Source organism: Egretta garzetta, unplaced genomic scaffold, assembly GCF_000687185.1.
Source record: "Egretta garzetta isolate BGI_Z169 unplaced genomic scaffold, ASM68718v1 scaffold810, whole genome shotgun sequence".
Taxonomy (NCBI): domain Eukaryota; kingdom Metazoa; phylum Chordata; class Aves; order Pelecaniformes; family Ardeidae; genus Egretta; species Egretta garzetta.
The window spans coordinates 335849-351703 of NW_009258315.1; the positions used below are offsets into that span (position 1 = coordinate 335849).

The 15855-nt window shown below is 40.3% G+C and overlaps 1 protein-coding gene across 8 annotated transcripts in view; it reads right to left on the reverse strand.

Moving 5' to 3' along the window:
• The window catches only part of TMEM131L (transmembrane 131 like), an 87361-nt gene that overhangs the window by 1288 nt on the left and 70218 nt on the right, over positions 1 to 15855 (reverse strand). For 6 of the 8 annotated variants that reach the window (XM_035894884.1, XM_035894890.1, XM_035894862.1 and 3 more), the window contains 11 exons: positions 15089 to 15238; positions 13891 to 14507; positions 11364 to 11518; positions 9938 to 10062; positions 8250 to 8407; positions 7160 to 7345; positions 6002 to 6080; positions 4858 to 4943; positions 3440 to 3560; positions 1737 to 1825; positions 753 to 895 (listed from right to left, as the gene is read on the reverse strand). In XM_035894884.1, the coding sequence (XP_035750777.1) occupies positions 753 to 895; positions 1737 to 1825; positions 3440 to 3560; positions 4858 to 4943; positions 6002 to 6080; positions 7160 to 7345; positions 8250 to 8407; positions 9938 to 10062; positions 11364 to 11518; positions 13891 to 14507; positions 15089 to 15238 (1909 nt within the window). The remainder of the gene's footprint in view (positions 1 to 752; positions 896 to 1736; positions 1826 to 3439; positions 3561 to 4857; positions 4944 to 6001; positions 6081 to 7159; positions 7346 to 8249; positions 8408 to 9937; positions 10063 to 11363; positions 11519 to 13890; positions 14508 to 15088; positions 15239 to 15855) is intronic. The other 2 variants (XM_035894880.1, XM_035894871.1) reach the window with 1 other exon arrangement.

Consider the following 15855-nt stretch of genomic DNA (forward strand, 5'->3'; position numbering starts at 1 on the left):
GTTTATTTTAGGAAACAGTCTTCTACCAGTTTTGCCACTTTTTAACACAGCAGAATTTTCACATTTGCAGTTGGAAATATTTCTTGCTTTATTTGGTTAGTTTTATTCAAAATAATCCTACCGTAAATTGGAAAAAAAAAAAAAAAAAGCTAAAATAGAAGATTTTGAAATATGAGCAAAAAAGAAGGTGGTTACAATTAAAGACCACCTCGAACTGAAGTCACTACATTGCACTATGGAATGACATAAACATGGCTAGTCTGGAGCGTAACAGGTCAAAGTCAGCATTCAGAAATCTGCACAAATCCAGCTTAAATCACTTGGATTTCCTAGCAAAAAAACCTGTCAAAGTCACTGAGAGCAGCTGTCCATTCAACTCTACAATTTCCAAACCTCTTTGGGTTTTGCTGTCAGCACTTTTTGTGTTTTACCCTCATCTGGAAAGGTTGATTTTGATAGGAAAAAGTCTCAGTAGACTATGTAAGTCCAAAACGTTTTTCCATATGGAAGATGGCTTTAGTCAATTTTCAGGCAAAAGGATCTGTCTTAAAACTTCACAGACAAGGTCCAGTAACAACCTTGACCCAACAACGGGGAAAAAGCCATGCTATCAATGCCAGCATCTAATACATACATCAGGCTGCTTAAAGGATTCATGAAGAAGATGTGAGCAACAGGTATGGGAGAGGCAGGGAAGGACCGGGGGGGCTCTGTCTGAAGGGGGCGCAGCACCTCGCAGTGACAATACTCACTGTGGAGTTGACATAACTGGCAGGCTCCCAGGTAGGTGGCATGTTGGGAGGCGCATTCCAGGTGGAGGGACAGTTCTGGTCAATGAAGGCTGTGTTCTGCACTGCTGCAGTACCTGGGAAGCCACTTGGGTAGTTCATGTTTTCTGTAGTTTATAAAAGCAGGAAGACAAAAATAAGGCTTTTGCAGTACAAACATTACTAACGTCTCTGTGGAGGAACATTGAACCTTCTCAGAGTGAGCCAGGCTGGAACCAACCTAGGCCTTCAGTGACTTCAGGCACATTCAGGGCAGCACAGCAGCGATACATAACAATTTCTGTTAACAAGACTACTGCTCTGTATTAGGGACTCACTAACAAATTGCTATCAGCATATCGGGATAAAGAGTTGGCAATCTCTCTGCTGGAGAACAGAGTCTTTATTAGCCACAGAACGTGCATGGCAGAACCTACCCAGGCTTCGCTGCCAACATGCCTCAGCTCCAAGCACCCGAGGGATCACCGTGCTGCCTGTGATACTGTAGCCTGACCTTTAATTATTGCTTAGGTAATGCTAAAGAATTCTAGGTTGCTGCCAGTGTGCTTCCCAAGCCAAGAAACTCTAGCCTGGAAAGGTAATTGGTCACAAGAGGCCTTCTGTTTCACACACTGGAAGGCAGAAGCCTGCCAGAGGGGAAACAAAGAAAATTGTGCAAAAAGATTTGTGTAATACCGTGGTCACAAGCATTTCTCTCTATTCCCTCTCAGAGAGAGTCCTGTATACTGGCTTTTCAGGCTTAGTAACACCATACGAAGAGCAGTCTTGTCATCCACCACATGCAGACATTGTTTATTACCACAGAGCATCCAGTCAGCTGGAAACTGTGAAGTCCGCTTGAGTAATGAACGCCCAGATGTTTATAGACAAGCTCAGCCTTTTGTTCGACAAAAGGTGAGAGGAAAAAACCATGCTCAGTGATAATTCACAAGCTTTATTTCATCTTACCTTCTGGGAAAGCACCATATTCGTTCATCTCTAGTGGGCAATACATGTTGGAAAACTGGCTGTCACAAGCTGCGTTCCAGTCAATGAAGCTGTCCCAAGCAAAAAAAAAAAAATCTGCTGTCAGAAACAATTTGCGGAACTTCTAAAAATTATTTAGAAATATTTATTTAATGTAAAGCTGTTGGACGCAAAATGCCCGTAACTAATGATGAGGCTTTTCACATTCCACTTGCCAATTCTGCCAGTATCTACTCTGTGCCACCATGTAATCACAGTGATTCTCTCACTGAGCTCTTTTCCCTCTGGGAGGATGAACGACTCTTAATGACAGCTACTAGAGTCCTGCAACACCTAACTGGGTTCATCTTCTTCCTCTGTAAAAAGAAAATAATTGTACTTCTCTCCCACAACCATGGAAATGGTAGATATAAAGTGAAATAATGTGATCTGAAATAGAAGAAAATGTTAACGCATTCTCAAGCGTTTGAGATTTCTATTTTCCCTACCACACGTGTTAAAGTCCTGTTAAACAATATGTTTTCTAAACTAGACATGAATTTGTAGGGATTAGACTTGTTTTAATTAAAATAATTTCAGAATTTCAAGAAGACTTTTCAAAAGTAATTCTTAAAGATATGTCAGAAGTGAAACAAGCCCTGCTATGCAGAGAGCTTGAAGAAGTCCAAGTCTGGACCCAGTCTGGACAAGGTAGGTATATAAAAGGATTTCACATCAAGTTGTGTGAATCCAGTTTTATTATTCTGGCAAGAAATTATCCTAAGTTATCACTACTACATATGAATAAATAATTACATGAATTTTGCATATAAAGTCCAAATTGAGATGAGCGCATGAAAGCAAAGTAGCATAATACAGAGTCTGCCACAAATCACCACGTATTTCACCTGACTTAAGGGTCGGACAGACCACTGGCCATTGCTCCCAGTCATTAGGGCTGCAGTTTGTTGACATGACAATTAGAACTGAGGTTAGCAGGCTGGCTGGGATCACAAGACCATCGCTTGGGGATTTCTGCATTGCCACTCTGTCATTTCGGATCACTGGACATGACCTGAAGAGCTGGCTGTATTTCACTGATATGCGGTGGCAGGGTGTTTCTTCTCACTAGTTTGTGGTGCATCTTTCATTAGTAAAATTTGCAGTGGGGAGAGCATGAAGTACCAGAATTACTCAAGTTCATTACTACAGGAAGATCAACCCAAATCTACGCAGAGACTCAAACAGACCAACTTTTATCCTTACACCGCCTCCAAACTGGACTATTTGCCTTTATTTAACAATGTCTGTTCATGCCATTTAACATGAACACACACTGCATACCACACCCCGAGATATACAGAGGTTATGTATTTAGCAAGAGGAAAACAAACCTAAAAGCCAGGCCCTCTGCCTGGCCATGCAAAAGAGGTGGAAGAAATTAAAAGCTTTCCAAAAAGTGCTTAATTAAATTTGAAAGAAGTTCTGGAATAGCTACATATGAGCAGGAACGCCAGTGAATTTGTCTTAGCAAAATTAATCATAATGGAAGAGAATAAACAACTAGAACTAAGATTGAAGTGATAGCAAGAATTTTATTTTAACTATCACCTGCCTTACTGTAAGATAAGCTCAAGTGCAGTCCCCTGCATCACAGAAATCTGAACAAAACATTATCCATACTATTTACGTAAAACATAACTTGCCTGTTGTGGACAGAGGGGGCTTCTTGGATCATGCACGGTATATTATTCTCAAGGTTGTAGTTTAAACTGTTTGTCAGGCAGACTGGCTGGGCAGGCCACAAATCTCCTGTTGGGTAAAGACCTAAAAAAGGAAAAGGGAATGAAGTGCAGAACACCAGGAAGGAGGCTCCACAAACTCTGAATATCACAATGACACCTTATTCTCAGATCCACAATAAGGACTGTACACTAGATAAAAAGCCCGGAGTTACTAACCTATCTATTTTTTTTTGTGGTGAATGTCCACCTCTAAACAAAACTCAACATTTCTATTTGTTAAAAAACATACATAAAAAGACTTGAAACGAGAAGCTGAAATTCAACAAAATGGCAAGACATTCCTACAGAACGTCCTTCAGTCATCAGCTGCCAGTGCCAAGGCGGCACCCTTCCTCACAGCAGGACGGACGGCAGGGATGCGATCCCCACCAGCCTCCTCCTCGCCCCCACCCATCAGTCAGTAACCACCTCTGAAGTCCAACCGCATGATTGCAGCCGGAACGGGGACGGGTTTTTAATAAACTAGAGCCATCCACAACCAAACAATACATGAACTTGTTACAGCTGTATTTATCCCCTGGGGCAGATGCTCATTGTGCTGCTCTCTATGGACTGAGTGCCCTGACTGCCCACAGATACTTGGTTCCTATCAACTCTAAGAGAACAGGGAGCCGGACAAAGTTAAAAATCCAAATTAGCGGTTGCCGTAAGACAACAGTTGCAAAGTTAGTTCTATTTCGTTATTTCACACAATAGATACTATGAATATTGCTACCGTGGAAAAAATTTAATCAGCATTTGTATCCTCCCAGGCACAGGTTAAACCTACAGCAGAAGGGACGGCCACAAGCAGGCAGTTCTGCTGCCCAAAGAACCATGTGTCTTAACCAGCTTTCAAATTCCGCCTCACCATGGAGCCTGTTGCTTTTATGAATCCCACTCAACAAGTTAATATTGCTTCCCTTTGAGATACAAACAATGAAAACTGAAAAGTTTTAACAGCCCAACCCAACAGCTTTAACAGCCCAACCCAACTTCATTCATTATTGCTTTCAAAGAGAGCAAGTCCCAACTGTGGAAACTTGGAGAGAAAAATGGTCATATTTTATTTGATGTCGAGTGCTCTTGATCTCCCAACTGCACTACTTCTGGACACAAATCTGTGCAAAGCAAGAGAATGAAAAAACATAGAATACCTAAAAAGTGTGGTTTATAAGCTTTCGTCTGCTAACTTTGCTCTTAACTTGTTTAGAAGTAAGTCAAGTTCTAACAACAACTTGTCTATCAAGTTGGTGTATACAAGCATTATTAGCAACATCACTGAAACTGCTTGACAAAGTGTGCAAAAACTAGCTTCAGTTGTTAATGAAGTAACTGACCTTTATTTTTGTCAGGATCTGTAGCTATGTCAGTGAAATTGGGACATAAGGTTTCAGGATACTGAGGAATGCTGTTCATGTCTCTGCTGAATGAAAAGAAAATTTAATTTCTTAAGTCTAGGCACTCTTATGTTTCATAATCCAAAGTATTTCAAAGGAAATATAACAGAGATATAAAAAATATTCTAGCTAACATCATGGTTGCTATTGCTTTCCCCCTTATCTTTCCTGATTTTTCTTATTTTGAATTACTCACGTGGAATTTTTTTAAGAGCTTTTTTCCCCAAAAGCCAGCTATTTATTACACATGCAAAATGAATAAAATTAATACATCTTAATTACCCCACTTTCATTATCCAATTTATCAACCTATAGCAAATTAATTCAACAGCTCTCCTCTAAAATTGGACAAGCTATAGTCCACGAAGATGAGTAGGATCTCTCATAATGTTTTAATGCTCTCAACAACTTTCAGGCAAGTTTACTTTTACGCGCACGAAGACACGTAGGCACACATGAACATCAGTTTCATATTTGTCACATTCCGTCAAAGAAACTAGTCAATATGAGTGGAAAGGGAACATTTTCAAGTACCAGAATCCCAGAGGAAAAGGATTAAATAATTTCTACTAGTGAAAATAAGGTCATGAATGAGAGTACAATGAGGACCCAGAGTAGTAAGAATTGTAGATGCTGTCTCTACTACAGTAAAGAAGAAGAAAGGAGTGTGGGGGAGGGGGGAATCAATTTTCATGCTGTATACCCTAGGAGAACATTATTCCCATTAAAAGAATAACATCAACTTGAAAGTCTCACTCCCACCTTTTTTTTTTTTTTTTTTTTTTTAAATCATTAGTAAGTTGCTAAGATCTGGAAGAAATGTGGGGGGGAGGAAAATTTTCCTTTTTTCCCCAATTTTATTTTACATTTGGATGCATTTATTGTGTTTCCCCAGCATAATCCATTTTGCATATAACTTTTTCACCTACTGAAGCAGATTATTCTTCTTCCAACTACAGAGTACAGTTAGGTGATCACAAAAAATGCCAAGAAAACAGGTAGGTACAAATTACCAAAATGAGACAAGATTTCAAGTTGGTGGTGTTTCTTTAATGTCTTACAGGTGTAGATTCAAACTTTTTACCTGGTATTGCAGATGTTATGAGACAGATTTAAAGTGATAGGAGTTTCAGATGGAAAATCATTTTGTGAAATATTCTCTCCTAAAGAAAAGAATGACTGTGAAAATCAAAGATCCTAAAAAAAGAAGTATGCACAGAATATACATACACACAAATAGACTCATTAATACTGTTAACCAAGCTTTCTCTCAGACTGGAGTATCACTAACTGCATTCATTCCAAAGCATGCTACCTATTTCCACATGGTCTTAAATGTATTTTATGACTTATAAGCAATTAACACACTCTTGATGGAGAGGTTCCTTGTTACTACTGAATTAATTTTGAATTTGAAATTACTTATATTCTTTTTTTTAAGAGGCATTACAATTTGAACAAACAGAAAAGTCATGTGCACACAATCATCTATTAGATCGCAGGTTCAGATACATCTCGTACTGTATCTTTTTGTAATGTGAAACTTTATGCATACACAAACACAGGTAAGTACATGCATATTTTTAAATTATTCTAAACAGCTTTTTCAGATTCTCAAAGCTGGTGTCACTTCAGCACTTCCTTTAAAATTTACTTCTAGCACTACATCAGCCTGGATAGTGACGGCGGTGACAGGGTTTAGGCTTTCCACTATTTTAATGATATTCAGGCATTCAAAAAACTGCAGTAATGAACCACAGTTCCCATTTCTCATACAGCCAAGTGGCTCAGGTCTCCTGGCTACTTATGCCTCGAATACCACCATCCAATCCCAGCATCCTCAGATCTGAACTGCTTTCAAACATTCCTCACTTATACATTTTCTTAAATAATTTTAACAAAAAGATTGTCTTTTTATGAGAATAATGTGATGTAACATAAATTCAAAGGAAGAAATTGCTTTGACTAGTTCTTCCATCTTTCCAGGAAAACTAATTGTGCAGCTTCCTCAGGGCAGAGCAACACCTTCTCTGTAGCCTTACAGCTCATCTTCATCTCCACAAAACTTCTGGTACATTTTTTCAAGTACCAAGTTTTTTAAATCTCTCCTTGTGTTTCTGAGAGGTGCTCTCACCTATAAAAGGCATGCTACATGCCCCATGCCACAGTACCCCTCCCTTTCCATTCAGAAGGAAGGCTGAAACTACCCACTACGGTGAGAGGTGGTATTTGCAGAACTTACTGGATGGAAGAAAATGCCTGGCAGTAATCATGGGCTTTTTATCTCCGTCCGAACTGCTGGTACTGCTCCAGCTACCCCAGCTCCCACGACTGGCACGAACGCTTCCTGATGAACTTCCACAATCTGAGCTTGAATCAGAACAAAACTTCTCCAAACACTTCTTTTTGGACCGTTGATAAAAGCTCTCTAAAGAAGTTGCAGAAACAAAACAACACAATACATTTAAGACAGTCTTTCAGCTGAAGATTCAGTGAAAAGTCACCTGAAACATGAATTTACATGGATTCTCTGAACTTCCTGACAATTGGGATGGAAAATAGTATTTACTGATAGTCTCAAGATAAACGTGCCAGCCCCTACCACAAGTAGCTTATGACCTACACAACATCCCCATGCAATGAATGCAAGTCACAGTGCCATTAGAGGCAACAGTTTGAAATAGCAAGCCCATACTGTTCTCTGAAATATACAGTTAATATTTTAAACAGGAAACATATCCTGCCTGTAGGAACATGCGTACTAAAGGCAATGACAAACGTTGCAAGTAATGAATTCATAAGTGATGGATTCTCCTTTCTTATTACCTCATCAGGGAGGCAAAGGACAACCCCATAAACACTGATACCGTCTTCAACCCTCCTCTTCCCAAAAGCCAGGGAAAACAGCTGATTAAAATCCTGACAAAAAGGCAGGAAGCAGGTACCCAAGCTAGTGGTGGTTTTTAAAAGCGACCTGCCTATCCTGAAGGTGGCCTTCGCAAGACAGCCACTTCAGCTAATGCCGGCTTTAATTTGCACATGCAAGCAGACTGCCAGTCCGTCACCCGGGACTGATGGCTTATGGCTTCAGACTGCTTCATCTTCTGCTTTGCACCACCACCCAACCCTGAGGAGGAGGAGGAAGCGTGTGGAGCCCTTCGGAAGTGAGCCAGGTGTTATTCCAGGCACTGCGTCGCACCAGCCCTGCCGTCCTCGCATCGGGGTTCAAAGGGGAGAGAAGCACAAGTCTCTCAAGGAAGGAACACAGCCCTACTGCCACAAAAGCCACATCACATTTCTTCCCCCCCTTTAAGACAATTAAGATTGCATACCTGTTTCTCCCTGTATAGACAAGCTCCCAGCTTTTTGGTCCACTTTGCAATTTTCCCCGTTACTCTGAGGGCACCAGGCTCTTATTCCAATATTCGCTCTCAGATCTGGCCTTTCAAATTCACTGCACATATGCTTCAACTCACTCTGTTCAGGGACCCTAATACAACCACACCCAAAGAAACATGTTTGCATTTTACATTTCAGCTGTATTTTTCCTTTTCAGGCATTAAACACTTCAACTCACACAGCTATCAAGGCAGGGCAAGGAATAGGGTTAGGAGTCTTATTCCCCAACTTTACAGAAGCCTAAAAAACACCTTTCCCAAAATGCAATATCCCACCACACGGACTACTACTTCTCGGGGGGGGAGCAAAACAATGTGTGTATGTTTAACTCCATCCTTTCATGCACTTGCAGAAGGCATTCAGGTGTTATACTGATAAGCACAGTCTAGCACTGTACAAAGATCTAGATACAGAGAAAAATGTGCCCTATGTCTACTTCACTGGCATAATGGTAACTAAGAATAAACCCATCATCTGAAGTAACCTTAAGTTTTTACTAGTAAAACTGAAATATCTGGATCCAATATCATAATCAGAGAGTATTAAGGGAAAATGGGCAAAATGCAGCTGCCAAGTTAGTACAGGAAGAAAATGGTAACATCTTAACTCAGAAAGTAGCAACTGCTCAATCAGTTCAAGTAACAAACCACAAAAATTCAGTATTTCACTTCCATTTTTTTATCCTTCCTACCTACAAAGGTGTGCATCCTACAAAGATTTATACATGCTGACTTCCTACACAGCCAACAGTAATTTGTTTATAATGAGTGATAACAGCCCCTTCAGATTTACAGTCTCCTTATTAAGTCCACTGACCTCAACAGGACCACTTGCAATAAATATTAAGTCTGCGAAGGCTTTGTAGCATCATGACCTTAATTCAAAGGGCTGGGGGACGGGAAGGAGGAGGATTTTCTCCTCACAAGTGTTTCTACTCTAGCAGCAGTTTATAACTGGAGTTTTTTAAGAACAATCCAAATAACTTAAATTTTAAAAATATGAAAAAATAATGAAGAGTAGTTTACAGCTGAATTTAGAAATGCATTCAAACAAACCTCAGGGGGAGAAAAAAGCCCCTAACGTCCCAAGGTGCTCTCGGTATTCTTTTGAGCCTAGCGCCATTCTAATCCTTTTAATCATTACGGAAAGAATGCAACCCGCTGTCTCTTTTCTATGTATTTCTCTTCCCCTTTCAAAACTACTAGAAGACAACGTTCCCTCAGTTACTCAATATAGCAGATGATTCTGCTGAAGGTGGAATCATTTCAACAATTTTGTTTTCCTTCTTTCACTGAAGAGAATACACGGCTGGATTTTATCCGCACAATACACAATGGAAAGGAAGCCACCCATCCAAACTTCAGAGACAGCAAATTCGAGACCATAATGGAGAGCGACCACTGCTATGCGGAATGGGGTGTGTCTATATACATGCAGATTTTGCAAATGGAAAAATATTTCTTTTTTTTTTTTTGCTGGTGATACTTAGTACTGCACATTCTTAAAAATAAAGGCTCAGGCCAGGATTGAAGTGCATTTATTTAACTAGATAAAGCAATCCAGCCTAATATGCTATGCAAAATCTGCGGAAACATTACAGCAACTCTGAATGAATACCTACCTTGTAGATACATTAACATTCTTCTTCTTATTTTTTCTAGATGTTCTATTTCTATTCCAATTCATATTTGGTACATTTCCTTCTTTCTTCTCCTGAGGTTTCTTCTTCCTATAGGCATCTTCTTGCTAAAGGTAAAAATATGAGCTGAGACAATACATACATTATAAAATGAAGTTACCTCAGTAAATGAACTCCATTGGATTTTTCTAGCTAAATTTCTCTGGACAGAACGACCTGACCCAAATGCATAGTTACTTCATGATTTAGTGCCTTTCCATAGCACATTCTCTTTCCAGCACCATCAATTTGACCAGCCTTTCCAAGACTCTGTCCTTCAAGACACCAACAGATGATGAGAGAGAGATTTTTGAATTCCCAGCGTTAGCATTTTCCCCCTCACAGCATCTCGCTCTGACTTCCAGGGAAATAAAAAAAATAGGGGGAGAAAAAGGAAAGCAGTCAATAAAATTCCCAATGTGCTAAACCCAAAAAACATCTGCCAGATTTATGATCAGTTTGTGTGCAAGTTCAGCAGCAATAAATCCGCTCTTTCCTCAGCAGCTGGGGGGGGGGGGGGAAGGGGAAGCATTCATTTGAATTACAACTGAAGAAATTATGGGGTAAGCTAACCAACAAATACTAGTCATTTTAAAAAATGCAAGAAACAAACAGAGCACCAGCCGCCACACATGGAAAAAAGTTTGTAACAACAGTTCTCAAAACAAGACTCGACCCTGTCTTTTCTGATACATAGTCCTCAAGCATGGCAAGCAATTCCTCCTCACACCTTTTTGCCATGGGATTCCTATCCAGTAGACAGAGCACAAACATAATCCAAATTCTTGGGTTTACTAATTACCTGATGAAGTTTAAGTGTTTTACGCTGCCTGCCGACAAAAGTACGGTCTGCTGTGTTTATTGTGCTCAGAAACCAGGGGTGAAGAACAATCCTTCTCAGCAGCTTCACCATCTGTTAAGGGGTTTCTGCCTGCTGTATTCTCAAGTGCAAGTTTCTGATGCAAAGCCCTGCATTTGGAGATGAGGTCTGCAAACGAAGGCTGATATGCCCACCTAGGACACCTCCCCTCCAGAGTATGCTCCCACCTCCTTACTGTGGCTGACAGCTGGCATCGGATTCCAGTATGTTTGTTGCCTGCTCTGACAATAACGAAGAGTATCTCTGGTTGGGATACAGCCAGTATCACAATACAAGGGCTGTTTTAATTTTTACCCAAACTGTTCAGCATTCTACAAAGCAGCATTAATATGCAATGGATGTGGGACAGCACATCTGCATACTTCCTCATTCATCTGATTTACAGATCTGTGACTATATGTAATAGTCCCCACATACGCACCTATATGTATAAGCAAACAACAAAGAGATCATTTTAAATTTGAAAAGCAGAAAGATCACAATACAAACCTCAGAAGAAGTAATCTCCTCTTTTGCACAGCATGGAGTCTCTTCTTTAGGTCCTTTATTAATCTTTTTGTCTGTGGAAGGCTTTAGGTTGATCTGCTTTTTTAAAGTCTCACAGTTTTCTGTTTCATTCCTGAGAGGCACTTGCTGGCTATTCCCTACAATTAAACAGTGACATCAATTTGCTTGGGCTCCCAGTCATAAGCACAGTATCTTCTACATTTCTTTAAAAACAAACTTGTGCTGCTTTCCAAAACATAAGGAGACTAACCTGATGATGCTGAAAATTTCAAAATCAAAACCTAATGCTGTACAAAAATTCTTACAGCAGTTGCAAAAAGTAGCTCTGCACTGATTCATGCTCAAGGACACACCATTCCTAGCACATGCATGAATTACTCAAGTCCTGCTCATCTCATCTGAGTTTGAGCTATCCAGGTCCTAGCCATGAGTCTGTAAGGCAGAATCTGAAGCCAGAGAATACTGGGCTAAAAAACAAACAGAAAAAACCTAGCAAGCTGGGTGGGGAGGAGACTTTTCAAAACCGGGTAGGTCAAAATAAGGACAGCCTTTATTTGGAGCTTTACGTCTCTTGAAGTGCCCTCTGCATTCACTATGAAGACAAAGGGAAGTCAACCTTTCTTTAGGATGGGTTCCGCGTTGAAAGTTCATTTTCTGGAGAGGCTTGTGAGGAAGAAGATTTATTCTTGCATAACAGCAGCCAAGAGATGAAGAAAATGAGAGAAAGCCTGCCTCAACACCTAGCTGAGCTGCCCAGTCCAGTCACTGTCCTCGCCTGGGCCCTGCCAACTCTGGACAGGACAGAATTAACTTCAGCTCTGATCGGTTCCAGGTATTTCAGGTACCTGCAATACATCCACAGTGACCTGCTGCCGAGACTCTCAGCTGCTCTGCATGAGAAATGAATGCCATTGCTTACCACATTCAACTGATTTTCTCAACTGGGAAAGGCACACCCAAATGTTTTTACCATTTCCTACCTACCAACTCACTACAACATCTTAGCTCTTAGTCGGCCACCCTCTCCCCTCTGGAGCAGGCAGTCACGATGACTGCGGAAGCAGCCCACGTGAATGAAACACCAGGGGACACACCAGGCAAGGGAGGCTGACGGAGCTCTAAAAAATGCTCATTTGCTCTCCAGCTGACAAACACGACAGTGCCCGAGGTTTTGAAGGCTCCCTGTTGCACAAAACCAGGTCTGTAAACTATCATCAAGATACAAACACCGCAACATGGTACTTTTCAGACTTTGTTTACCCTACCAAGCTTCTTGAAATGCAGAAATACTCACATCCCCGACAGTGCAGAAAACCACAACTGCTAATAGGCAACGCAGCAGACTACCTGCAGTGCTTTACCACCAAACACAGGGAACTCTCAGTACTCCCGAAACACTCTCTCAAGGTAGAAGTTTTGTCAGTGGAAATAAGTGTAGTATCTCCCAACTGGTTTAGGTATAACCATGACTTCCACAGCCTGTACTCAAAGTTACTTTCCTGTGCACATAAATACAGTTTAGACATAACTACTGATTATTTTTTCCTCCCCCAGCTGATTTCCTAATTGAAAGCAAAGAACAAACAACACTGCAGTTTAGGAGCACATGAAGAATTTCAAAGTACTTCGTAAGTATGAGTGTAATTCTCCTGCCTCAAAATGAGACAGCACACGTGTACCTGCTATATCTCAGAGCTAATGACACAACGGGAAGCGACCGGCCCAGGGTAACAGCTACACGCCACAGCGGGGCCTGAAACCCCTCTGGTGATGTCTCGCTCATTAAATAACCTCTGCCACAGCAAATGCCAGTCTTGAGAATTCCACTGCTTTGCCAAGTGCCTAAGTAAAGCCAAGCTTCCAGAGGACACGTTCTCCTACCCTGCTCTCAATTTCCCCCAGGTGGTCTTGGGCTGCTCATAAAATTTTGAGTTGCGAAGCTAAGAGGTAAGACTTCCCAGGCAGCTTAGTTCCACAAATAATAATAAAAAATGATAAAAAAATATAGTTGTGCAGTTACCAAGAGAAATGCTGATCTACAGATTCCTACAAAATATAATTTCACAACACTCCAATGTCAGCTTTTGTTATTTTAGGTGGTTTTATCACAGGAGTTCTGAACATCCAGCGCTCAACGCACTTGCTCGGTGACTCTAAAAATCAGGCATCGGATTTTCAGTGGACCTGAAAATCATAAACTGGGATGTTTCTGAGTATTTGACAAGGGCAATTTTTTGTGTTTTATCAGCAGATTTATGATATCAATTGTTTTAACCATTAAAATGCTACAGCACAAGCTTGAAATCCTTAAAAAGGGGTAAATCTATGATTTATGAAACAACTTTTAATGCAAGTTATTTCTTTAGGAATGTAAACAGATAAATCAGTGAACACATGGGAAATACCACATCTCCTTGTCCCATGCAAAAGACAAAATCCTGATCACAATGAACTTAACAGAAGAATTTACCCAAGAACTGTGACTGACAGAAATTGAAAAAAGAATTACCGCTGTTTTTCCTAGAAATTTCTTGCAGTTCCGGCTGTTGCTGAGGTGAATTTCTCGACAAGTGACTTTCAGGTAACTTCCTGGACATGTTCACAGGACAGAACTCCTGTTCTTTGAGCTCAACTAGGTTTTCTGAAGTCTTAAGGTTAGTTTCCTTAGGAAACATACATGTTTGAAGATCTTCCTTCAGATCACACTCTGAAGAATTATTTTTTATGAGAACTGTATTTTTCAGTGCACTTTCTTCTTTACCCAGAAAGTTTTCTGGAAGAGTTAAATTCTTGTTAACATTTATTCCATTTGCATATTTTAGAGTTACCCAGTTCTCACTGACAACATCAGTGCAAATGTCCTCTTTTGGTGCTGAGATTTGGTTCTCCGCAATCTGATTTTGTTTCTCTTCAGTAGTTGCAATGGCACTGCCAGCTGCTGTGTTTGGTTTCTGCTTACTGTAGTAAACTGAACATTTGTGTTTCTTCTGAGAGTGGCTGTAGGTCGCAGGACTTCTCTTTGCTGCATTCTGACTTCGGCTGGAAGAAGTGCCTACAGACAGGAAGCCCTTCCCTTTACCTTTATCTGAGGAACTATAAGAATCCATAAATGTCTTGCAGCTTCCCCTGGAGGAAAAATAAATTGTTTGAGATTTGGTTTTATCTGCAAAGCTATCATGAATTGTTTTATAGGATATTTTTGTAAGAAAAGAAAGGAGGGCATATTCACAAGCCATGAAACTGCATTAGGTCTTCAATTTATCATACCAGCTAAGCACATTCTGATTCCAGTGGGAGCTGAGCAAGACTCTAAGAATGTGCTCGGACTTCAATCACACTTACATGCTTCAATGAGTAAGTGCCTAACTGACCACCCAAGAGGGTCAGATTTGAGGCCCATTAATGTATTTTCCCCTCTTTCCATGGCTGCCGCACATGGTGCATCCTTTACTTCCATCACACAATTTTTACCCTATGTACTACTGACAATATACAAGACTAGTAAGTCCTTGAATTCTTCTATTTCTCTTTTGTGGAGATGAACATACACCACAACACTGAAAGCCCTCCGAAAGAGGTTGCCCAGAACACTATCTCCTCTAAACCAGCCCGCAGCAATATCAAAATACAAACAGACAGAGCGCATCACTCCACAGTAAACAGGTACAAAAAAAGGCAATTCAAAAGAAGAAATAAGTATTTTTTACTTGTAGGAATCGGAGCTGATCACGTCAACAGAGTTGCTGTTCTGCTGCGGTGAAGAACTAGGATTTGGCCTCTGTCTTGATTTCATGAACTCTGCTAGAATATACTGGGCTTGCTGGAAGGCTATCAGAATCACTCCGAGCAGGGACAAACTGCCAAAGAAAACAACAGATACAATTGTCTGTCTACAATTTTCAGGAGTACTCAGTGAAGGAGTCAAAAAAGCTTCTACAGAGATGTGCTTTTCAAATATTTTGTCAGTAAGTTCTAACTAAAAAGATAGATGAGAAAACTCAAAATACAGTTTAAAATAAGTAACAGTTGTAACAGTCTTTTCCTTTCTTCCTTGTAGCCCTTGCTAGTTATTCTCTCAATAAAACAACTCAGCCATGAGCTGTACAAAGAAAAAAAAAATCTAACAAAGCAAAAATCTATACTAAAAAAAGCTAATACTTGATTTGAAGATCAGTTAGAAGTCTCACTTACACAGTCTCACCAACACAGTAGCAATATATCATAGTATGATACCTATCAGTCTCCTGAGTACCTTCTACTCATTCATGATAGTTATGTCATTATTTTGATATTTATCTAATACTGTGTCTTTTTTTCCCTAGAGAAAACACTGGCATAAAATGGGCTACAAATGTTCAACTAAAACCGAAGCTGCAAAGCACCATCTCTTTCTCTCTGGTGCATTAGTTGCACCAAAAAGAAATCCATCAGAATAAAAATCTTTGTAATTCATCAAACCACCTTCTCAATCATT